At 43.0% G+C, this 25,823-nt stretch overlaps 1 protein-coding gene across 1 annotated transcript in view; it reads left to right on the forward strand.

Annotated features, from left to right (window-relative positions):
• Positions 1–13,998: 13,998 nt before the first annotated feature.
• Positions 13,999–25,823, forward strand: part of LOC146839360 (glutathione S-transferase P 1-like) — a 195,144-nt gene continuing 183,319 nt past the window's right edge. Inside the window, exon 1 of the mRNA XM_085651360.1 lies at positions 13,999–14,422. Coding sequence (XP_085507486.1) covers position 14,422 — 1 coding nt within the window. The 5' untranslated portion in view covers positions 13,999–14,421. The remainder of the gene's footprint in view (positions 14,423–25,823) is intronic.

Raw genomic sequence — 25,823 nt, forward strand, 5'->3', positions numbered from 1 at the left:
GGACACTCGGTATTATGGTGCATGAACTGGCCACGAGCACGTGCACACGGGCCCTTTTTTTGGCGGGGCCACATCACTCATGGCACCCACGATGGATGGGTATGAGGTGCAAGTGCTGGAGCAGAGTTTTCAGTTTGAAAATTCATTGGTTTTTGAAGCTCTGGCATGTCTATGCGTTTTATTAATTTATTAATAGTTAACAATTAATCACTTGTCTTGTGCAAGTATGTTTATATTAATCAATCCGTTTGTCTTAACATAAGAGAAAGTTACACGAGGGTGAGCATAAACGTGCTGACTGATAATAACATGCGAGTTATATGTGTTTTCATGTTTAAACGTTGCTATGTGCTGTTTATTTTTGAGCACGAAATGCTGTTTGAATTAATGCTTTTTTATGTTGCAAAGCTAGATAATTACATACACATAAGGGTATTAGTGGGGTTAACACTGTTTAATCATTATGCTGTGGTAACGTTGTTTTTGTCTCTTTAATTAAGATGATCTATTGTGGCCTATGGTGGCCTAGTCGAAAGATGGCTGATTTATGAGCCTGGCCTTGAGTTGAAAGTAGAAAACTGTGACGAGGGAGACCCCTGCTGGAAATGGTCTTGAAGTTAACTGACCACAGTCCTTATTTGCTTGCCCGAAAACTTTCCATGAGGACAGCAGCAGTTTTGGGCGTTCTCCAAGTGTAAATGAAACGTCCTTGGCAGCCTTGGGAGACAAAGGAGCCTTAGAGAAAGACTCTGAACGAACTATGGTCTCATAGCCGAGGAGACGTGGAATCTACAAGATATGAATGTATTTCTTGGTTCCTGTTCCGTTGTCTTTATTTTGTGAGCTTTTCCTGAGCGGAGATTTCCAAATGTAGCGATGTGACATCATTCCCTTCTCGCTCTGCTCAGTGATTCAGTGAATATTGCAAACTTTTATGTATCATTCTATTGTGTGATTTGCTATAAGAGTTGTTAGCCTAGAGAGGGCACTTGCCACTTGCCATTTTGCCTTTGCCGCGTACCGAATCTGCGTTGCTGAGGATCGATGCTGAAAGGACTTCGTCTTGAGAGACTTTTACCGAGAGACTTGTCCTGACCCATTCTGACATTTAGCTAGAATAGGTAACTATGAGAAAATGATTTATTTCGATTTACTTTCTTTGACTAATTTAGATAAAGTATCATACTTTTGAATACGGAGTTGGTCATCATTTCTTGTCAATTATTGTGTACATTATTTGATTATTGTGGTAAAGATTGTTTAGATTATGTATCAGGACAGTCATAATAATTAGGTCTTATCGACCCCGATACAGATGCAGGGTGTTTAGGAGTTTTCTTCCACAGGTTTATTACCGGTAGAGTATTTGAGCGTATGTTAGTGAAATGGGCCCTAGCGTATGATGAATGTATGTGCGTGCAACTGTGAGATTACTCTATCTGTGGTAGTGGGCATATTTTAGATACCCTGATCTCTATCAATTTCCTGGTAGCAGAGGATGGTTATTGATGGTTGTCTTGATCTGATAAGATTGCTTGTACATTAGCTTATTGATTATTGATTTTTTGGTCGATATTGGTATATGTACTAATACTATATGTTGGAGTTGTCTTGTTGAGTTATATGTAGTGCTTCTGGAATTTGGAAGCTGGTAACAGTTCCGTAGTAGGGCAGAGGGAAGTATATGCTGCTCTCGGGAAAGACGGAATTGTAAGGAATAACGTGTGACAATTGAAGTCGCGCGTGACATTGTCTGAGTTCGGAATCGGAATCAGTGACATTATTGTATGTTACTATTAGAATATATTTCTGGTATATAAGGAGTGTGTATGGTAGTGAAGGTTATCTGTGAAACTCTGGTCTTAAGTCCCAGGGATCTGTAAAGGATTTCCGTTAAAGCTTATTGCGGGAGGAGTAATAGGTATTCTCTGAGCTTGTTTGAAGAACTGGGCAGGAAAGCTTGCTTAGTTAATGTGTGTTATAATTCTGTAGTGGGACAGGTTGTGCGCTGTTCTCGGGAAGCAGGATTCTGTGTGTATGTACTATTTTTCTCCTTGTATGAATGTGCGTGGATGCATATACATTTATTGATTGTAAGACTCCTTGGACAAGTCCTAGAGGAAACAGTTATGAGATGTATGAAGGTTGGTTGACTCTTGAGAAATAGACTTTCTTTAACTATTCTGTGGTTAGCGAAGCAGACAATGGAGATGTTTTTATGTTGTAACTAATAGATTTTGTAGAAATTTTGACACGAAGTCTACTGAGAGATTTTGTAAAGGAGGGGTAGACTAGTGACAGAGACAGGAGACAAGCGACTGCAGCGACTGCTGACGTCAGAAAGACCGCGCTCTGATTGGATAGTGATCAGAATAGTGTTCGCGCTGGGATTGGTGCGTTGGTGTGAGTCGCGCAGGGATTGGAAGAGCTGTTTAGTGACGTAGACGCTCCAGGATTGGTGCGTTAGTGTGAGTCGCGCTGTTATTGGTTGGAAATTCGTATTGTATATTTAGAGTACGGAGAGAGTAGAGAGTTTTGGGTAAACGCTAAGATGTATTACCAAGAAGAGAAAAAGAAGAAAACATTCTTTGGAAAAGTTAAAAGGTGGTTTAGCAAGGATAAAGATGTTAAGACGAGAGAGGGTGAGTTGTTACCTCCAGCGAAAACACCTGCATCCTTCATGGCTGCGAAATATGGGTATCATACCTGTATATGGTTGGAGAACTGGGTTAGGTATACTAAAGAAGATGGTGTTCTAGCATTTCCGGAACATGGTTCATTTAATTTGGCCGTGTTGAGAAATCTACGGGAAAAAATGTCATGTCTAGACCCGAAGCCGAGACCTACACAGTTTGAGGCTTTAGTGGAATGGGAAGAGGAAGTTCATGAGCGAGAGAAACAGAGATCTGGAGATTACTACAGGCATATGTTTGGGAGGAGACATGATCGTGAGACTCATCATGATCGAATGAAAAGATGGCGAGATGCTAGTATGTCAGAGGGATTATATCCAATGAGAACAGTTGAAGGGGGAGCAGAAAGGGTTCCTGAGTCAGAAATGAGAAGATATGGAGAGTATGAGGATGAGGTCTTGAATGACATGATTTACAAGAGACCACCTCCATATAGACCAGAACCGGATAAGAGTACACCAGTTGTTTCTCCGATAAGGGATACAGTTTGTGTCAATGAGACAGAAAATGAGACACCTGGGTTAGAAAGTGATCACTACCTTGACGAAAATGCCAGACAATTAGCCAGAACCACAACAGAACTGACTGAGAAAATTAGGGAGTTAACGAAGAATCTGGAAGCTGTTAAGGTGCCTGTAACTATAGGTCCGGTTATTCCTGTGTTTGACAGACAGAGGACAGGTGAAAATGGACTGGTAGTTCCATATGTTCCGAATAATTTGACAAATTCAGTTGGTCCTTCAGGAGATTCGAGTAAAGGAACAGAAAGAAGTGACCTGAGACAATCCAGACATGACACATGTAATGAAGGACTGGATGCTAGTGAAGCTAGTTGTTCAGGGATGCCAATTTTAGAACCGCAGAAAAGAGTGGTTCCAGTAAGAAAAACTGCTGAAATAACAGTTGAAGATTTGAATGATTGGATGAAAGTTCTTCAGAAAAGGGATAAAGATTCACAAGTAATTGATGTGGCTAAGTTACGTATAGAATTAGAAGAGCTTGTTACAGGAACAGTTCCAACAGAAATCCTGAAGAGTCATCATGATGGGGAATTAATGTTTATGTGTAAGAGTATCACCTGGAGAGCAAGAAATACACATAACAGGCTAAGAGCGATAGCAAATGAGCAGGGAGTTGACATTGATAAAGTGAAAGCTTTACAAAAAACCTACAGGATGGACTTCTCAGAGAAAGACATAGAGAATTTGAATGCTACTGGTAGAACAGGACAGATTAAAGATAATTAGCATTATTGCGAAGATGGGGTGATGTAGAAAAGTGGAAGGATAGGTGGTATAAGAAAAGAGAGGAATCTGAGGATAGAACAACTTATTCAGCATTTCCAGTGAGAGAAAAGGAGAAACCAGTGGATAATTATCCTATGAGAGAAATACCTGGAGGAGGATATGTACATGTTCCATGGACCAGACAGGATATTTTATCATTTACGAATGATTTCCCTCGATTGAGAGAAAAGCCTGTCGAGTGGTATAGGCAGGTAGATAGGTTTGTGAAATTGTTCAAAGTCCTGTGGATTGACCTGAATAGTCTGTTTGATATAATTGTTCCAGCAGACTTGTGGACTGAGTGTAAAATAGTTGTGAGTTGGCCTACTGAGGAATATCCAAGAGATCCAAGAACAGGGGCACCAGATCCAGAAGTAATGAGAAAATATGATCAGGTGATGGTATACCTGAAGAGTAAAGTACCTGCAAAAGAGACAGACTGGGTTAAGATAGATCGAACGCAACAGGAAGCAAAGGAATCAGTTCATGCTTTTTACGAAAGGCTGATACTGGCTTTTAAACAATTCAGTGGAGATGAACACCTGGGTGACAAAGATTTGAGTCATTTTGTATACAGATTTGTATATGGCCTTAGACCTGAAATTGGTGAGAGGATTCGTGAACACACAGTGGATTGGCAGAGTAAGAAAATAGCTGAGATTCTGAGACATGCAAAATACTTCAGTGATGAAATTGAAGCAAAACAAAGAAAGCTGAAAGAGAAAGCAATGTGGGCACAAGTGAAAGTTGCAGAAAGACAGGAAGCGCAGTTGGTAGAACAGGCGAATAATCCAGGAAATAATGCGGGTAATAGACCTAGGTATGTGGGGAAAGGAAAGGGGAGTCTTGAGGAAGCAAAGAAAAAAAAGTTTCCTTGTCACAACTGTGGCCAATTGGGGCACTGGAGATCAGAGTGTCCTAATCCACCATTAGCAAGTAATGAGAATAAACCCTTAAATCAACAGGTGCAGAACGAAGGGAATAATCAACAGCAACAACAGCAGAAAGTTGTGAGACAGCAGAGTCAAGAGCCAAAACCGCCCTTGCCGCAGAATAGAGGGTTACAAAAGTATAATCAGGACTCAGGATTCTACAATGATGAACAGGTAAACAAACCAAGACGTTCTAACAAAGTACAGCAGTACTTGTTAAAGAGTGAAGGGAGTGAGTCTGAGGGTGATTATTGACGGTGCCGAAGAGAGGAAGAAGAGTGCATACTTGGTGCAACTCTAGAAATAGACCAGGCAGGACCATTTGTGGATGGGAAAATAAATGAGGAGAGTGTTACTTTTTTGGTAGACACAGGTGCGACAAGATCAACTGTCAGGTCAACAGATGTTAGAAATCTTCCTCTCTCGGATGAAGCAATCCAAGTAGTTGGTGTAGCCAATACACAAATCAGAACACGTCTTACTGAACCAGTAAAAGTACAGATAGGGAAATTTTCAGAAATGCACAGATTTATTGTCTGTGACACGAGTCCAGTGAATCTGTTAGGTAGAGACTTGTTATGCAAGATGAACTGTACAATTTTCTGTACACCAGATGGAATAGCTTTTGAGACACCAGATGATGATGTTTTGTACCGAATGACTCTAGAAAATAGAGAAAGTGAGTTAATTGGTGCATTTGCTGTGTTTAATCCGGAGGATTTGCCTCGAGAGTTGAGAGACACAGTGAAAAGGACAGTTTGGGATTTTACTGGAGAGCATGTGGGATTGATGAATAATGTAGATCCAGTAAAAATTGCAGTGAAAGAGGGAATTACATATCCTAACATTCCTCAGTACAAAATGACACCAGAAATAATTGAAGGGATAACTCCTATAATTGAGAAAATGATTCAGCAGGGAGTTCTGAGAGAACTACTGAGTAGCCCGTGTAATTCACCGATAATGGGGCTAAAGAAGCCTAATGGCAAATTTAGGATCGTGCAGGATCTGAGAAAAGTTAATCAAATTGTGGTGGCATGTTGTCCTATTGTGCCAAATCCATCAGTGATCCTGTATCAAATTCCACATGATGCTGAGTGGTATACAGTGATTGATTTGTGTCATGCGTTCTTTTCAATTCCATTACATCATGACAGCCAGCCAATTTTTGCATTTAGATTTGGCCAGCGTATTTTAGCATGGTGTCGTATCCCACAGGGGTATACGGAGAGTCCTTCGATATTCAATCAGTTATTGAAGAAATCATTGGAGAGTTTGATCATGCCCGAAAACTCAGTACTAGTTCAGTATATTGATGACCTACTGGTGGCATCAAAGACACGTGAAGCTTGTGAAGTAGATACTATAGCTTTACTGAATCATCTGGGAGATGGAGGGTTAAAAGTATCTCCAGCCAAATTGCAATTTTGCAAAAAAGAGGTGCATTATCTTGGACATAATATTGAAAAAGGTCTGAGAAAAGTGACTGATGACAGGATTAAAATCATCAGGGGAATGAAAGCCCCGAGAACCCAGAGGGAAGTGAGAATGTTCCTGGGTATGGTGGGTTATTGTCGTCAGTGGATAATTAATTTTTCGCTGATAGCAAAGCCACTGATTAAGCTGACAAAAAGTGAGATGACAGATCCATTGGATCTGGATGCAGAACAAATGGCAGCATTTGAAGAGCTGAAAAGTAAAATGTGTGAGGCTCCAGCTTTGGGTATGCCTGACTATGAAAAGGAATTTGAGCTGTATTGCAGTGAGAGAAATGGATGGGCACTTTCAGTGTTAATCCAGAAACATGGACAGCTGAGGAGACCTATTGCGTACTTCTCATCAACACTTGACCCTGTAGCTGTGGGTTTACCAGGTTGTCTAAAATCTGTAGCTGCAACATGCAGAAGCCTGGAACAGAGTGAAGGAATCATAATGGGATATCCTGTAAGGGTATTCGTACCTCACAATGTGGCAATTCTTTTGACAAGAAGCAGGACCCAGTACATGTCACATAGTCGGTTGACTAAATTTGAAAAAGTGATTCTGGGAGCATCAAATGTGACTCTTGAGAGATGTGTGAATGTGAATCCAGCGACACTCTTGCCGGATATTGAAAATGTGGGTGTGAAAATGGAAGATGATCATGATTGTTTGGATGTGCTTGAGTATTGTACAAAACCGAGACCAGACATAAGGGATCTTCCCTTACATGAGAGTGATCATGTGTTGTTTGTGGATGGATCATGTCTGAGAAATGATAATGGTGTGCTATGTGCAGCATATGCGGTGTGTAAAGTTTCAGAGGTTATGGAAGCATCACCATTGAAAGGAGTGAAATCTGCGCAAGTTGCTGAATTAGTGGCATTGACAAAAGCTTGTGAAATTGGGAAAGATTTGAGAACGACGGTGATGACTGATAGTCAGTATGGATTTGGAGTGGTGCATGATTTTGGCCAGCTTTGGCTACAAAGAGGTTTCTTGACATCGAGTGGAACTCCAATAAAGAATGCTGAAATGATTGGTAAATTGCTTGAGGCGATACAGCTGCCTAAGGAGTTAGCGGTTGTAAAATGTGCTGCCCATGGTCAAGGAGAGGACTTTATAACGGTCGGAAACAGATATGCAAATGATGTTGCGCAATACTGCGCCAAGACAAATCAGTCCATTAATCGGGAACGAGAGGGGGAAATGTCTTTTCTCTCTGTGATGTTTACTAATGTCTTAGAGACATGGGATGAAGTGAAACAGTTGCAAGATGAGGCAGGAGAGGAAGAGAAGAAAGATTGGATTAAAGCAGGATGTGCTCCAAGAGAAACAGACTATGTTTGGGTCTATAGGGATGGCAGACCAGTAATGCCTAACTCCATTTTGTCGTCAATGGCAAGGATGTATCATGGCCAGGGACATTTGGGGAGGGATGCGATGGTCAGGTCTTTCAAGCAGACCTGGTACAATGCAAAGTTCAGGACAATTGCAGAAAGCATCTGTCAAAGGTGTTTAGTTTGTCAGCAATTTAACACTGGGAAAAAGACAGTGGTGAGTTTGGGAACAATTGGCAGAGAAGGAGGTCCTTTTACAAGAATGCAGATTGATTTCATTGAAATGCCCCAAGTGAACAGACTAAGGTATGTCCTAGTGGTAGTCTGTTTGTTTTCAAGGTGGGTGGAAGCTTACCCGACTAGAAGAAATGATGGATTAACAGTGGCAAAGTTACTGTTGAGGGAGTTGATTCCTAGGTACGGGTTTCCAGTAACGATTGAGTCTGATAGAGGTAGACACTTCTATAATGAGCTCATGGGTTTGATTTGTGAAGCATTGAAAATACAGCAGAAGCTACATTGTGCATACCGACCAGAGGCTTCTGGTGTGGTTGAGCAAATTAATGGCACAATCAAGAATAGGATTGGAAAAATGTGCTTAGCCACTGGCATGAAATGGCCAGACGTGTTACCTCTAGTTCTGATGACTATGAGATCTACTCCAGATAGAACTACTGGTTTGAGTCCGCACGAAATAATCATGGGACGTGCAATGCGCCATGCATTCGTGCCAGTAAATAAGTTGGTGACAATAACTGATGACATGATTTTGGATTACTGTAAAGGCCTGGCTGACGCAGTTCATTCTGTGTTTCACCAGGTTGGAGAAGAAGCTACCACACTTGAGAAGAAGCAAGCCCATGATCTGAGTCCAGGGGACTGGGTGAGGATTAAGGTGCACAGAAGAAGAAATTGCTTGATTCCAAGGTGGGGAAGGCCGAGACAAGTTATTCTGACTACGACAACTGCAGTAAAGTGTGCTGGAGTGAAACACTGGGTACATGCAAGTCATACTCTGAGAGTTCCAAACCCAAAAGAAGGGACTGGTAAAGAGTATTTTGAAGAGTCAGATTCCAGTGATGATGAAGATACAGAATCAGTGAGAAGAGAAGCAGAAAGAGCTTCAAGTGAACCACTGCGAGTATCAGAGAAGAGATCAGATTCCGCAAGAGAGCCTGAAGTTTCAAAGAGCAGCGGTGAAGGGAAAAGAAAAGAAAAAAGAAATTACACAGAGACTACTCCTGAATCAGAAGAGGAGGAGATTGAAGAACCACTTGAGATTATACTTGAAGAAGCAGGGTCAGAAGAAGATAGAGAGGGACAGATTGCGGAAGACCCCCGAGGAGGTGTAGGGAACATTCATGACGAGCTAGGTGAAGGGACAAGTAGACAGCAAGAAGATTGCGTGTCGGAGACCCGAGGAGGGACAGAAGTAGGGAAGTCTCAAATAGTGGTGAAAAAATCTGTGGAGAAAACTGCTAGAAAACGAAAACAGAAGGCACTTGAAACGGAATCGGATGATGAAAATGAGCAAACAGAGGGTCGAGTTCTGAGAAAGAGAACTTGGATTGGAGAAAGGAATAATAAAGAGATAAAGCCTAAAAGGTTGTGAAAGGAGATCGTTGGCCTAACAACAGAGTTAAGAGGCTGAGATACAGAATAATAAGAGCAAATTCATCAAAAGCTGAACAAGTGAATGAGATATCAAGTCAAAGTTCAAAAGCTGAAAAAGAAAAATCAAAAGAATCAAAAGAACCAGAAGAGGTCAAAAGAGTAAGAAAACCTAACCAAAAGTATAGGTCGCCGGAATGGATGTATGTGACACTGCCTGAAGGTGAAGAGGTGGAAAGTCAAGGAAATCCAGAGGAGACCGTACGTGAAGTGGTTGAGAAAGATACTGGTGAAATCCTGAAAATACTCTTGACTGACATCGGAGAAGAGTCAAGTACTGAGGATTTTGATATTGGAGATCTAATACAATTTGATGTTGAAGAAAATGAAGTAAAGAGTGACGAATATCCAAATTGAGTTAAAAAATTCACTTGGAAAAGTGAAGAGAAAAAGCTGAAATTAATTGTCTAAAGTGATCGAGAATTTTAAAGTCAAAGTAGTGGAATAGTGGAGGCTAAGTCAAAAGTCCAAATAGTAAAATGGCTAACATAAAGAATAATGAGAAAAAATGTGCCTTTTTAAGAAAATGGTGCAAGATGTGCTGCTGCTGTACTGGATTATTAATGCTTCTATGGGGTGTTTTAGTTTTATTAGTTACTTTTAGTACATTTGGAATGCATACAGAGAATGTAACAAATTCGGAGAAAAATTCACAAAATAGAACCAGTAATACTTATGTACATAAAGATAGGTCAATTAATTTTTCTAGTAATATTTTTTCAAAGCTGTTATACGAATATGTGAAAACAATGGAAATAAGGGATTGCTACGTCTGTATGCAATTACCTGCATCCGTTTCAGAAGGTGTTACTTATCACCATTTACCAGCTACATATGGTATTTCTTGTAGTGTTTTAAGTAGTGTTTTTTATTTGTTAGGGAAAATAGATTATAAGATGTCTAACAGAGATAGTATTTTTGGGCACTTGCCGATGAACAAAGAGCTGAATCCAGCTAAAGAAGCTAACACTTTTGGTGAGATTTTTATTGAAGAAAAAGGATTAACATTAGATTATATTTTTAAGAATAATTTAACTTGCAGTCTGAAAGAAGAGGAGAAAGCTTTCCTGGATATGGTAGAGGAAAGGAGATTGAACATGCATGAGAAAGCAGGGAAATATAAAGTGAGTGAGACAATTTGGGACATTGAGATGGGAAAAGAGTTGAAAAATGGGGCTAGTCCAACTTTAGCTCTAGATGCACCACAGAAGGGTAAACTATGCATTACCAGAAGGAAATCCCAATATGATACATATTTTGTGGGGACTAGTGAGTGCCATGATACATACTTCGTTGCAACAGGTTGGGGTTTCAGAGGTGGAGAAGATACAGTTTTTCCAGGAGTGTACTATGTTTGTGGGAATAAGGCTTATTACAAGTTGCCTGACCATTGGTATGGCACATGTTATGTGGGTCTGGTTTTTCCAAAGGTTTTCCATGTAGATAGAATAGAAGATGTAGAGAATATTAATTCACTAACACGTTTCAAGAGAGAAACTTGGTCTGAAATCGTAGGTGATATTTTTGGTGCTTTAATTCCAGCAGTGGGAATTTCTTTGAATGCTTATGGAATTCGGAAACTGTCTACAGTGGTTGATCGCTTATCAACAAATACCGCTGGAGGGTTTCTTTTGGTGAATACGGAATTAAGTGCCGTACGTGCCATGTCTATGCAAAATCGACTTGCCCTTGATATTTTATTGGCCAAGGAGGGTGGAGTCTGTGGAATTCTGAAAGTTCAACATTGTTGCACTTACATTCCTGACGAAAGTAAAGACCTGAAGGTCTATATCAAAAATATTACTGATTTGCATGAAGAATTAGTACCACTTGAAGCTGAGAGTATCTGGACTAAATTAGCTAATAAGATGATAGCTATTAAGGATTTTATTACAAGAATAGGTAGTACTATTATAGGTAGAATATTGTTTCCTTTGACTTGTATAATTGTGGCTTTATTGATTCTGAGATTAGTGTGTGTGTGTTGTAAAAACAGGGGAGGGAAAAAGAAAGTTAAAAGAGAACCTGAAAAGAGAAATAAAATTTTTAGAAGAGAACCACAGGAAATTGAATTAGAAGAATTTAGGGAGAGTGTTTACTTGGAAACAAAGAGGGATGATGAAAGAGTGACTGGTGTGTAACTTGTGTAAGGGGAAAAGACATTTCTGATTTCTCCTAAAATGGGACTAAAATTTTCACAATTTTTTTTTGTTTTTGTGGTTTATTTGGTGATAAAATCACCAAAGGGGGGATTGCTGGAGCAGAGTTTTCAGTTTGAAAATTCATTGGTTTTTGAAGCTCTGGCATGTCTATGCGTTTTATTAATTTATTAATAGTTAACAATTAATCACTTGTCTTGTGCAAGTATGTTTATATTAATCAATCCGTTTGTCTTAACATAAGAGAAAGTTACACGAGGGTGAGCATAAACGTGCTGACTGATAATAACATGCGAGTTATATGTGTTTTCATGTTTAAACGTTGCTATGTGCTGTTTATTTTTGAGCACGAAATGCTGTTTGAATTAATGCTTTTTTATGTTGCAAAGCTAGATAATTACATACACATAAGGGTATTAGTGGGGTTAACACTGTTTAATCATTATGCTGTGGTAACGTTGTTTTTGTCTCTTTAATTAAGATGATCTATTGTGGCCTATGGTGGCCTAGTCGAAAGATGGCTGATTTATGAGCCTGGCCTTGAGTTGAAAGTAGAAAACTGTGACGAGGGAGACCCCTGCTGGAAATGGTCTTGAAGTTAACTGACCACAGTCCTTATTTGCTTGCCCGAAAACTTTCCATGAGGACAGCAGCAGTTTTGGGCGTTCTCCAAGTGTAAATGAAACGTCCTTGGCAGCCTTGGGAGACAAAGGAGCCTTAGAGAAAGACTCTGAACGAACTATGGTCTCATAGCCGAGGAGACGTGGAATCTACAAGATATGAATGTATTTCTTGGTTCCTGTTCCGTTGTCTTTATTTTGTGAGCTTTTCCTGAGCGGAGATTTCCAAATGTAGCGATGTGACATCATTCCCTTCTCGCTCTGCTCAGTGATTCAGTGAATATTGCAAACTTTTATGTATCATTCTATTGTGTGATTTGCTATAAGAGTTGTTAGCCTAGAGAGGGCACTTGCCACTTGCCATTTTGCCTTTGCCGCGTACCGAATCTGCGTTGCTGAGGATCGATGCTGAAAGGACTTCGTCTTGAGAGACTTTTCCGAGAGACTTGTCCTGACCCATTCTGACATTTAGCTAGAATAGGTAACTATGAGAAAATGATTTATTTCGATTTACTTTCTTTGACTAATTTAGATAAAGTATCATACTTTTGAATACGGAGTTGGTCATCATTTCTTGTCAATTATTGTGTACATTATTTGATTATTGTGGTAAAGATTGTTTAGATTATGTATCAGGACAGTCATAATAATTAGGTCTTATCGACCCCGATACAGATGCAGGGTGTTTAGGAGTTTTCTTCCACAGGTTTATTACCGGTAGAGTATTTGAGCGTATGTTAGTGAAATGGGCCCTAGCGTATGATGAATGTATGTGCGTGCAACTGTGAGATTACTCTATCCGTGGTAGTGGGCATATTATAGATACCCTGATCTCTATCACAAGTGTGTCCAGCCCTCAAGGAAGTGGCTGGGAGAACGGCTTCCTGCGGAGCACTAGATCGTGTCGCGCAGGACACTACAGCTCCCTCTCTCCCTCTCACACTCTCTTTCTCTCTCGCTGAATCTCTCTCCCTCCCTCTCTCTCCTGCTGGTTGTTTCTCTCTCTCTCTCTCTCTCCCGCTGGCTGCCTCTCTCTCTCACTCTCTCTTCCTCTACTCAATCAATCAATCAATCAGGGTATTTGTAAAGCGCGGCTACTTACCCGTGAGCGTCTCAAGGCGCTGAGGGGTGGGGGGAGGGGGGTGGGTGCCGCTACTGCTCGAAGAGCCAGGTCTTGAGGAGTCTTCTGAAGGCAAGTAGGTCTTGGGTCTGTCGTAGGTGGGTTGGGAGGGTGTTCCCAGGTTTTGGCGGTGAGGTAAGAGAAGATCTGCCGCCGGCGCTCGTACGTTGAATGCGGGGGACAGCTGCGAGGGCGAGGTTGGCGGAGCGGAGCTGGCGGGTGGGGGTGTGGAAGCTGAGTCTGCTATTCAGTAGGCTGGTCCGCGTTGTGGAGTGCTTTGTGTGCGTGGGTGAGGAGCTTGAAGGTGATCCTCTTGTCGATGGGGAGCCAGTGCAGGTCTCTCAGGACGGGGGTCTCTCATGCTGACTCCCTCTCTCTCATGCTGACTCCCTCCTCTCATGCTGACTCCCTCTCTCTCCTCCTGGCTCCCTCTGTCCTCTCTCTCCTGCTGGTTATCTCCCTCTCCCTCACTCACTCTCTCTCTCTTCTTCCTCTCACTCCCTTTCTCTCTCCCCACTCTCTCCTCTCTCTCCTGCTGGCTCTCTCTCTCACACTCTCTTTCTCTCCCTCTGGATCTCTTCCCCTCCCTCTCTCTCCTGCTGGCTGTCTCTCTCTCTCTCTCTCTCTCTCTCTCATTCTCTCTTCCTCTACTCACTCCCTCTCTCTCATGCTGACTCTCTCTCTCTCCCCCCCCTGGCCTCCCTCTCCCTGCTGGCTCTCTCACTCTCTGTCTTCCTCCACTCACTCCCTTTCTCTCTCTCCCAGTCTCTCCTCTCTCTCCTCGCTGGCTCTCTCTCTCTCTCTCTCCCCTCGCTTTTCCTCCAGTCACTACCTCTCTCTCTCTAACTCTGTTTTCTCCTCTGGTCTCTCTCCCTCCCTCTCTCTCCAGCTTTCTCTCTCTCTCGCTCACACTCTCTCTTCTCCAATCACTGTCTCTCTCTCTCTCTGCCCCCCTCACTCACTCCTCTCTCTCTCCGTCTATCTTCCGGTCCCACCCCCTCTCTGCATGACTCAGCAGCTCCCAGAACAGATAAAGTCTGGCACCGAGTCTAGGCGCTGCACTCGGTCTCAGATTGCGGGGCTGGACGGGTCGGAGAGACGCTTCTTAACCGGGAACCACAAGTAAGTGCCCCCACCCTTCCCTTGGGCGGGGGGCGGTGTCTCCTGGGCGGGATGTTACTGACTCAGTTAGTGTTTTACTGTAGAAACAATTAAAAACCACAATGAGGAAATTACCAAACGACGCATTCAGTTCATAGCACCGAGGGCGGTTTGCATTAATCGTAAATAATCATTAAAGCAGACAGAAGTAGAAATGCTAAGAGGCGTTGGCAAAACCATTGGCTTCACTTCTCGCCTTTGGAATGCAGAACCGTTGGCTTAACCAATGCTTTTGATGAACAAAAAAAATAGTTATCCACATTAGCATGTAAACATGCATTGGCAAATCTAATCAGTCTAACTTTGCAGCTGAGCAATTGGCTTTGCCGCTGCATGTTTTCTGTTCAAGTATTACAAAAGACATCCAGAGATGTGCACGTGAGTGTGTCCATGCACGCCCGTGCACCGGCAGCTCGTTTGTAAAGTTATTTGTATAAAAAGGATCCCACTGGCCCTGGGTGCAGTGACACGAGTGGGGATTGTAATGTTTGTTCTCTTCCAAAACCCATTCAAAGATGGCTGCCCCGGCCTGCACCGAGGTCCCAGTGTGAGGGTCGTGGTGTGAGGGAAGGGCTGGGGTGAGGAGCAGTGGCTGCAAGTCCACACACATCCGAGCTTCCTTCTCCCCTCTTGAGCGCTGCAAGAAGTGAGGACCTGCCCTTCAGACACTCACCTGCTCAAGCGCCTGGACGCCCTCACATATGTGCTCAGTGCACTAAATAACAGACGCTTAGGTTCCAGTGGCTGCTTATTATAGGCGTGTTGGCACGCTTCGGGAGAGGATGTGGTCCAACGGCTAGGGCGGTCGATCTCAAATCTGGGGAACCGGGTTGAAGTCTTGGCAATGACGCTTAACATCCTGTGATTCTGAGCAAGTCTCTTAATCTCCCGGTGCCTAACAGACAGAAGCATTTGTAATGCAATAAGTCTCGCATTACTGAAAGTTTTAGCTATTGACGTTGCATTATTATTTGCAACGCCAATAGCTCAAACTTTCAGTAATGCGAGACCGATTGCATTGTAAATGCGTGTTTAAAAATCCGATGATTCCTCAGTAACGGAGGTTCTTCTCATACCCTGAATATATGTGGTTTGACTATACTTACATGTGACAGGCGTTTTGGGAGTGAACTGTACAAATTATGTGTTCACTGAAGAAGTTGTACATGTCACACAAGATGACGGTTCTCTGGTCAGGGCTGAGGTCATTACAGTTTCTCTGTTCATGTACGTCTGGTTTCTGGGTTGCAACAAATGGTAAAGGTAATAATAACTGTCTTGAGCAGCTGTTTTCTCAGATTCTAAGAGGTTTATTTCCTTTTCTCGAGTCACAGCACTGTGACATGATCAAACAAGCATTGGCATAGCCAATAGGTCTCGCCTTTGGGGCCTTATAAATGTTTAGCCTTTCAACACTTGATGTTGTTGCATTGTACTGGATAACTAAACACTTATAAGGTCCCAAAGGTGAGACCTCTTGGCTATGCAAATGCTTGTTTATGTCTGTTTCAGCAGTCCGTTAAACACCCCTAGCACATTTTGGAAAGGTACATACAGGCTTCTGCAGAATCACAGAGTTGCAGCATTTGATATGTGTAGGAAACGAAGTTGTTAAGCTATGACAGAGAGACAGAGAAAGAGATTAGAGAGAGATTGAGATTGAGTGAGAGAGATTGAGTGAGAGAGATTGAGATTGAGTGATTGAGATTGAGTGAGAGAGATTGAGATTGAGTGAGAGAGATTGAGATTGAGTGAGAGAGATTGAGATTGAGTGAGAGAGATTGAGAGAGATTGAGAGAGATTGAGAGTGAGTGAGAGAGATTGAGAGAGATTGAGAGTGAGTGAGAGAGATTGAGAGTGAGTGAGAGAGATTGAGATTGAGTGAGAGAGATTGAGAGTGAGTGAGAGAGATTGAGAGAGAGAGAGATTGAGAAAGAGAGAGAGAGATTGAGAGAGAGAGAGATTGAGAGAGAGAGAGATTGAGAGAGAGAGAGAGTGATTTTGAGAGAGAGAGATTGAGAGAGAGAGAGATTGAGAGAGAGAGAGAGATTGAGAGAGAGAGAGAGCTAATCAGAGAGAGCTAATCAGAGAGAGATAATCAGAGAGATAATCAGAGAGAGAGAGAGAGAGAGAGAGAAATAGAGAGAGATATTCAGAGAGAGAGAGAGAGAGAGAAATAGAGAGATATTGAGAGAGAGAGAGAGAGATATTGAGAGAGAGAGAGATATTGAGAGAGAGAGAGATATTGAGAGAGAGATATTGAGAGAGAGAGAGATATTGAGAGAGAGAGATATTGAGAGAGAGAGAGAGATATTGAGAGAGAGAGAGATATTGAGAGAGAGAGAGATATTGAGAGAGAGAGAGATATTGAGAGAGAGAGATATTGAGAGAGAGATATTGAGAGAGAGAGATATTGAGAGAGAGAGAGAGATATTGAGAGAGAGGGAGATATTGAGAGAGAGAGAGAGATATTGAGAGAGAGATATTGAGAGAGAGATATTGAGAGAGAGATATTGAGAGAGAGATATTGAGAGAGAGATATTGAGAGAGAGATATTGAGAGAGAGATATTGAGAGAGAGATATTGAGAGAGAGATATTGAGAGAGAGATATATTGAGAGAGAGAGATATTGAGAGAGAGAGAGATACTGAGAGAGAGAGATACTGAGAGAGAGAGATACTGAGAGAGAGAGATACTGAGAGAGAGAGATACTGAGAGAGAGAGATACTGAGAGAGAGAGATACTGAGAGAGAGAGATGTATTGAGTGAGAGATGTATTGAGTGAGAGATGTATTGAGTGAGAGATGTATTGAGTGAGAGATGTATTGAGTGAGAGATGTATTGAGTGAGAGATGTATTGAGTGAGAGAAAGATATTGAGAGAGAGAGATATTGAGAGAGAGAGAGATATTGAGAGAGAGAGAGAGAGATATTGAGAGAGAGAGAGAGATATTGAGAGAGAGAGAGATATTGAGAGAGAGAGAGATATTGAGAGAGAGCGAGATAATGAGAGAGAGATAATGAGAGAGATAATGAGAGATATATATATATATATATAATAGAGAGATATTGAGAGAGTGAGATATTGAGACAGATATTGAGAGAGAGAGAGAGAGAGAGAGAGAGAGAGAGAGAGAGATATTTTGAGGGAGAGTTATTGAGAGTTATTGAGGGAGAGATATTGAGGGAGAGATATTGAGAAAGCGAGAGAGAGATATTGAGAGAGATATTGCGAGAGAGATATTGCGAGAGAGAGAGCTATTGCGAGAGAGAGAGCTATTGCGAGAGAGATAGAGATATTGCGAGAGAGATAGAGATATTGAGCGAGATATTGAGCGAGATATTGAGCGAGATATTGAGCGAGAGAGAGAGATATTGAGCGAGAGAGAGAGATATTGAGCGAGAGAGAGAGATATTGAGCGAGAGAGAGAGCTATTGCGAGAGAGAGAGCTATTGCGAGAGAGAGAGAGCTATTGCGAGAGAGATAGAGATATTGCGAGAGAGATAGAGATATTGAGCGAGATATTGAGCGAGATATTGAGCGAGATATTGAGCGAGATATTGAGCGAGAGAGAGATATTGAGCGAGATATTGAGAGAGAGAGAGATATTGAGCGAGAGAGAGAGATATTGAGCGAGAGAGAGATATTGAGCGAGAGAGAGATATTGAGCGAGAGAGAGAGAGATATTGGGCGAGAGAGAGAGATATTGGGCGAGAGAGAGAGATATTGAGCGAGAGAGAGAGATATTGAGCGAGAGAGAGAGATATTGAGCGAGAGAGAGATATTGAGCGAGAGAGAGATATTGAGCGAGAGAGAGATATTGAGCGAGAGAGAGATATTGAGCGAGAGAGATATTGAGCGAGAGAGAGATATTGAGAGAGAGATATTGAGAGAGAGAGAGAGAGATATTGAGAGAGAGAGAGATATTGAGAGAGAGATATTGAGAGATATTGAGAGAGAGATATTGAGCGAGAGAGAGAGATATTGAGCGAGAGAGATATTGAGCGAGAGAGAGAGATATTGAGCGAGAGAGAGATATTGAGCGAGACAGAGAGAGAGAGAGAGATATTGAGAGAGATATTGAGTGAGGGAGATATTGAGAGAGAGAGAGAGATTTTGAGAGAGAGATTTTGAGAGAGAGATTTTGAGAGAGAGATTTTGAGAGAGAGATTTTGAGAGAGATTTTGAGAGAGATTTTGAGAGAGAGATTTTGAGAGAGAGATTTTGAGAGAGAGATTTTGAGAGAGAGATTTTGAGAGAGAGATGTAGAGAGAGAGAGAGATGTAGAGAGAGAGAGATGTAGAGAGAGAGAGATGTAGAGAGAGAGAGATGTAGAGAGAGAGAGATGTAGAGAGAGAGAGATGTAGAGAGAGAGAGATGTAGAGAGAGAGAGATGTAGAGAGAGAGAGATGTAGAGAGAGAGAGATGTAGAGAGAGTGAGATGTAGAGAGAGAGAGATGTAGAGAGAGAGATGTAGAGAGAGAGAGAGATGTAGAGAGAGAGAGATATTGAGAGAGAGAGAGATATTGAGAGATATTGAGAGAGAGATATTGAGAGAGTGAGATATTGAGAGAGAGCTATTGCGAGAGAGAGAGCTATTGCGAGAGAGAGAGCTATTGCGAGAGAGATATTGAGCGAGAGATATTGAGCGAGAGATATTGAGCGAGAGATATTGAGCGAGAGATATTGAGCGAGAGATATTGAGCGAGAGATATTGAGCGAGAGATATTGAGCGAGAGATATTGAGAGAGAGAGAGATATTGAGAGAGAGAGAGATATTGAGAGAGAGAGAGATATTGAGAGAGAGATATTGAGAGAGAGATATTGAGAGAGAGATATTGAGAGAGAGATATTTTGAGAGAGAGAGAGATATTTTGAGAGAGAGAGAGATATTGAGAGAGATATTGAGCGAGATATTGAGCGAGAGATATTGAGCGAGAGATATTGAGCGAGAGATATTGAGCGAGAGATATTGAGCGAGAGATATTGAGCGAGAGATATTGAGCGAGAGATATTGAGCGAGAGAGAGATATTGAGCGAGAGAGAGATATTGAGAGAGAGAGATATTGAGAGAGAGAGAGAGATATTGAGAGAGAGAGAGAGATATTGAGAGAGAGATATTGAGAGAGAGAGAGAGATATTGAGAGAGAGAGAGAGATATTGAGAGAGAGAGAGAGATATTGAGAGAGAGAGAGAGATATAGAGAGAGAGAGAGAGATATTGAGAGAGAGAGAGAGATATTGAGAGAGAGAGAGAGATATTGAGAGAGAGAGAGAGATATTGAGAGAGAGAGAGAGATATTGAGCGAGAGAGATAATGAGAGAGAGAGATAATGAGATATAAATATATATATAATAGAGAGATATTGAGACAGATATTGAGAGAGAGTGAGATATTGAGAGAGTGAGATATTGAGAGAGTGAGATATTGAGAGAGTGAGATATTGAGAGAGTGAGATATTGAGAGAGTGAGATATTGAGAGAGTGAGAGAGCTATTGCGAGAGAGAGAGAGCTATTGCGAGAGAGAGAGCGCTATTGCGAGAGAGAGAGATATTGCGAGAGAGAGAGAGATATTGAGCGAGATATTGAGATAGAGATATTGAGAGAGATATTGAGAGAGAGAGAGATTTTGAGAGAGAGAGAGATAGAGCGAGATATTGAGAGAGAGAGAGATATTGAGAGAGAGAGAGATATTGAGAGAGAGAGAGATATTGAGAGAGAGAGAGAGATATTGAGAGAGAAAGAGAGATATTGAGAGAGAGATATTGAGAGATATTGAGAGAGATATTGAGAGAGAGAGAGATATTGAGAGAGAGAGATATTGAGAGAGAGATATTGAGAGAGAGAGATATTGAGAGAGAGATATTGAGAGGGATATTGAGAGAGAGAGAGATATTGAGAGAGAGAGATATTGAGATATATATATTGAGAGAGAGAGAGTAATTGAGAGAGAGAGAGAGATATAGAGAGAGATATATTGATAGAGAGAGAGAGAGAGACATTGAGAGAGATTTTGAGAGAGATATTGAGAGAGAGAGAGATATTCCTTACTCGCCCATGGTGACTTTACACAGCAACAAGACCTCAACACCAAAGCAACTCAACAGTTTAGAAAGAAATAATTTAAAAATATGAATCCAGTTTAGCTAAACAGAATGCAAATTTAGGGTTAAAATGACATCAAGATTTAGAAAAACAAACCCATTATAAACAATGGGAACTAAAAGCCAAAGCAAGTTGACTGGCTAAAGTAAAAGGCTGATTCACCAGGTTTAATCTTCTCCATCTCTGTGTGTCTAAATAATCACTAAAGCAAATTGACAAAAGGGGTGGCCAGGTAAAAAAAACCCACACAAAACAGTACTGTAAGTCTTTTGAAGTGAAACACTGATGAATGGGCATAGCTAATGGAAGAATTTCAGGCCCCCGAGGCAAATATCACAAACTACAGCACACACCAAAAATATCCATATTTTTAAAGCAAATGTGCTTTTGCAGCAGTCCTAATATTAACGAATTGAAAAGGGCATATTTAGCATGAGAAGGTCTCACATCCACAAAGCCATTTGAATGCAGAGCCGCCTGGTCTCAGATTCAAATAGCTGAGATTTCAAGATCTCTGTGTCAGTGGAAGCAGTGACCTGAAAGGATATCAAATGAAAGTGTATTACATTAAGAGTAAGTGGCAACTCAAGCTCGCAGTGTAGAGCCATGGGCAACTCACTGAAACCCAAAGAGCTCTGCGCCTTGATGCTCCACTTAATACAAGGGCACTCCTTCAGTGCAAACCTCAGCAGTGCCAGCGGTTAAAAGGCTGCATGTTTACACAGCTGTACGAGAGTCTTCTCAGGATTACAGTTAACTCTTACAGCGCTGGAGTGTCAACAGCGATGCTATGATATAGTCCCTGTCAGAGGGTCCTAGAACCATCTCAGCATCACTACTGCTCACAAAGAGAGGCTTTGAATTAAACTTGCGAGATTTACAACAGAGGCCGCCGACGCCACAATAACTCACAGTGAGATTAATTAAAGTTTGTAAAGACAAAACCTATATGAGTGCCACTAACAAGACCTGGGTCATCGGCGGAGGCATTAAACAAGTGTGCGCGCCTCGCGCAAAGTAAAAAAAAAAAAAAAAAAGTTTGACGAGGCAGCAGGAGGAGGGGAGAGAGGAGAGGGCCTGCGCCTGTTTCCCTTGCGGGAGCAAGCAGGAACCATCTGTTAATTACAGACAGATGGTTTGAAAGCTCGCTCCCGCAAGGGAATCACCAAACGTGCACGCGTTGCCATTCAAAGCAATGGAATGTGTGCACGTTTTTGCCTGCAAAGCTGAATCGATTTCAAAAGGTCTTTTACCTATGCAGCGCATGCGCGCTGCGTAGGCGAGACCTAAAAAGCCTAATTGCGGGCTGTGCCTTGAGTATACTTCATTTTAGGCACTTCCTTCACAGGTGTACGAGAGTCTTCTCAGGAGTACAGTTAACTCTTACGGCACTGAAGTGTCAACAGTGATGCTATGATATAGGCCCAGCCTGTCAGAGGATCCTAGAGCCGTCTCATAATCACTCTACTGCTCACAGAGAGGCTTCGAATTAAACCTGCGAGATTTACAACAGAGGCTGCAGACACCTCAATAACTCCAAGTGAGATTATATAAAGTTTGTAAAGACAAAACCTATATGAGTGCCACTAACAAGACCTGGGTTATCAACGGAGGCAGTTTAAACAAGCGCGCATCGCGCTCAAAGTAAAAAAATTAAAAAAAGTTTGCAGAGAGGCAGCAGAAGGAGGGGAGAGGGCCTGCGCCTGTTTCCCTTGCGGGAGCGAGCAGGAACCATCTGTTAATTACAAACGGATGGTTTGAAAGCTTGCTCCCGCAAGGGAATCCCCAAATGTGCACGCGTTGCCATTCAAAGCAATGGAATGCATGCACGTTTTTGCCGGCAAAGCTGAATTGATTTCAAAAGGTCTTTTTCCTATGCAGCGCATGTGTGCTGCGTAGGCGAGACCTAAAAAGCCTCATTGCGGGCTGTGCCTTGAGTATACTTCAATTTAGGCACTCCCTACCCATTTTAGGCATTCCCTACCCATGCCCTCCCTCTGGGACTACATCAGTGTACCTGTCCCAACATTCCTCCTGTTCTTTTGTTTTTTTTTTTTTTTTTTTTTTTTTTTTTTTATGTCTACTGACAGAAGGGGACGAAGCAGGAGCGTGGACGCTCCTGTAAAAAACGTACGTTCTTCGCTGCTAGGCAGTGTGGGCGCGCTGGTGTGGCTTCCTCTCCCTCCCTGCTGGGCTTGTGGGGCGTTGGAGTTTTTTCTCTGGCGGTTTGCACTGCGGGGATCATTACCCGTGCCTCCTGTGTTGCCGGGCTCATTGGGAGGCGCTAAGTTTTCTTTCCCTGGGAGATGATGGTGTCTGCTGGTCCTCTTCCGGGTCATGTTGTCTGACTTCCGGGTGCCAGGCGGGACCGGAAGTCAGGCGCTGCTGTGGCGGTCTTCTACGCGGGGCATTTAAGAGCCGGCATTAGTTAAGTCGGCATAGCGGATTGCTTTATTGATGTTTTTTGGCTCCTTTGATTTCAAGTGGCTTGCGACCTCTCTCCCTGTTTGCCCCTTCATTTCGCGGCTCAGCAGTGGTGAAGCAGTCGGCCCCGGTTCATACCTGCATGTGACAGTGCCTGGAAATTCTAGGGGCTGCAATTCAGTGGAGGGGTCACTGTCCGCACTTGGAGCCCTTCATATGGGTTATCGAGGTTCCTGAGTGCTGAATCTTGCCGTGTGTCACTGGACGTTGTTACTCAGGCTGGTTCTGGTCTGTGTCTTTGAGCTTCCTGGTAGTTGTGCTTGTCAGGGAGTTTGTCTCCTGTGGTTCCTGGCTCTGCTCTATCATGGGCAACCATACTCGTAAGAGCTGCCATAGGGAGCTCTCCCCCTCCCCCTCCTCTGAGTCCTCTTCGTCTCCTTCGCCGGCCAGGTCTAAACGCCGCAGGGAGGGGGATGATGCCGGGATCAAACATTTGATTCCAGTGACCCTGCGTGAGATGGGGGGGTTAGAATCGGAGGACGAATCAATGGGGGGTGTGGAGCATAAGGGAAAGCACATTGACAAGCATATGTTGCCAGAATTGATTAGGCATGTTAAATCTAACATGGGTTTTCCGGATGATGAGGCTCCTAGCACGTCCGGTGATTCCTTGTTGTGACAATTCCAAAGTTCAGCCACTGTCGATGTTCATGTCCATCCTTGCATCAGTGAGGTCTTGAACAGGGAATGGAAGGATCCAACCATATCATGCTTCCACAGTTTATGGTAAAACTTTACCCTCTTCTGGATATGTCTAAAGAGCTTCCTGACTCTATTCCTATTGATTCATTTGTGGCCAGTCTTGTGGGTAAGACATCCTTGGCAGAAGATGCGGTGCTTAAGGATCCGGTTGATAAAAAGGTGGACGCTTCCCTCAAGAAGGTGTATTCTGGTTCTCATCTGGCCCTGATGGCGGGCATTTATGGTACTTATGTGGCTCAATTCCTGATTTCCGACATCAAAGCTCTGTATCATTCGATGGATGATGCTTCCGACTGTTCTGGGCTTTTGGAGCATATCAAGAGACAGGTGGAGTTCCTCTCGGATGTCACTTTCGATTAACGAGCGTTGCGTGAAGTGAGTCCTGAGGCGGAAAGCCGGGACTGGTATGTCGAGTGTGTGAATTGCATTCAATCGTGCTTTTAACCTTTTTAATCTTCACTGTAAATAATTTCTGGGCACACAGACTGTTCCTGAACCCTAATTCGTTAGGTCCTATCGCTCCTTTTTCTACCACCACCTTGGCGCTTACCTGCTCAGGCTCCCTGGCAGCTGAATACACGCTGTTGGGGGTGTGACTCGCCTCGGCTTCCGCCATCTTGGGGGTCAATTTCGAGAGCGGTCCAGTCTTCGGCCCCTCCCTCGCACTACTGCATAAATTGCCACTTCCCCACCACACCGCTGATTAACGAGCGTTGCGTGAAGTGAGTCCTGAGGCGGAAAGCCGGGACTGGTATGTCGAGTGTGTGAATTGCATTCAATCGTGCTTTTAACCTTTTTAATCTTCACTGTAAATAATTTCTGGGCACACAGACTGTTCCTGAACCCTAATTCGTTAGGTCCTATCGCTCCTTTTTCTACCACCACCTTGGCGCTTACCTGCTCAGGCTCCCTGGCAGCTGAATACACGCTGTTGGGGGTGTGACTCGCCTCGGCTTCCGCCATCTTGGGGGTGAATTTCGAGAGCGGTCCAGTCTTCGGCCCCTCCCTCGCACTACTGCATAAAATGGCCCCTCCGTACAGGAAGCGCAGCGGACGAGCGCAGCGGGCGCGCCGGCGGCGCGCTGAAGGCGCGCCAAAGGCAAGCCCGTCTGCGCCCGTCCGCGCCAGCTCCGCACCTAGCGCCGGAGACCCTGACATTTTTAACCGTATCCAGCCTCTCCAATACTCTAACGCTCAACTGTTAAAATTGAATCAATTCCCCTGTACCCGTACGAAAAGAATAAACTTAGCTGACCCTTCTTTCACACTCAGCTGTAACTCCTGTGGCCAACTAAGGTCCAATAATCCCCCTCTTCAACCTTACATACCACGCACCCCACCCAGCTGTCCTAACTCTCATACCCCCCCACGGGCCAACAACAACGATAACTGTCAACTCAACCGCCTGACAAGCGGGGAGAGTTCCCTAAAGTGTATTTTACTGAATACCAGATCCATGGCTAAACACAAACATTAAATTTCTGCCCTTATATTGGATCACACCATAGATCTAATGTTCTTAACAGAAACATGGGCATCTGAGACCTCGGGGCCGGACTGGAATGATGCAGTTCCTGAAGGCTACCTGGTAGAATATGTAAACAGGTCAGCAGCAGTGGGCGGTGGCATTGGGATAATCTTCAAATCCCATCTAAAAATTTTCTCTATACCAGAACCGGGTTTAGAAGCAGAAGCCATGAGTTTTAAAGTCAAAAGCAATAACTGCCTAATATTCACAGGCCTCCTTGTGTATCGCCCCCCTGGGCCAAGAGCACCATTTACTGCGGCGTTACTCACTTTCCTAGAATCCACATTTGACTCTACCTCTTATACCGTTCTGGGTGATTTTAATTTCCATTTAGAGGCTAACAACGACTCTGACTCAGCCACACTAATAGATAACTTTCTTAGCTTTGGCATGACTCAGCTAGTATCTGGCTCTACCCATACCGCCGGACATACCCTTGATGGTATTTTTACCAATAATAACCACATTAATATTACCTCGATCCTAGCACTCCCCTGGTCTGACCATTATGCCATCTTTTTTAATCTGCCTTACAACAACTCA

This window comes from Triturus cristatus, chromosome 4_1 (assembly GCF_964204655.1).
Source record: "Triturus cristatus chromosome 4_1, aTriCri1.1, whole genome shotgun sequence".
NCBI lineage: Eukaryota > Metazoa > Chordata > Amphibia > Caudata > Salamandridae > Triturus > Triturus cristatus.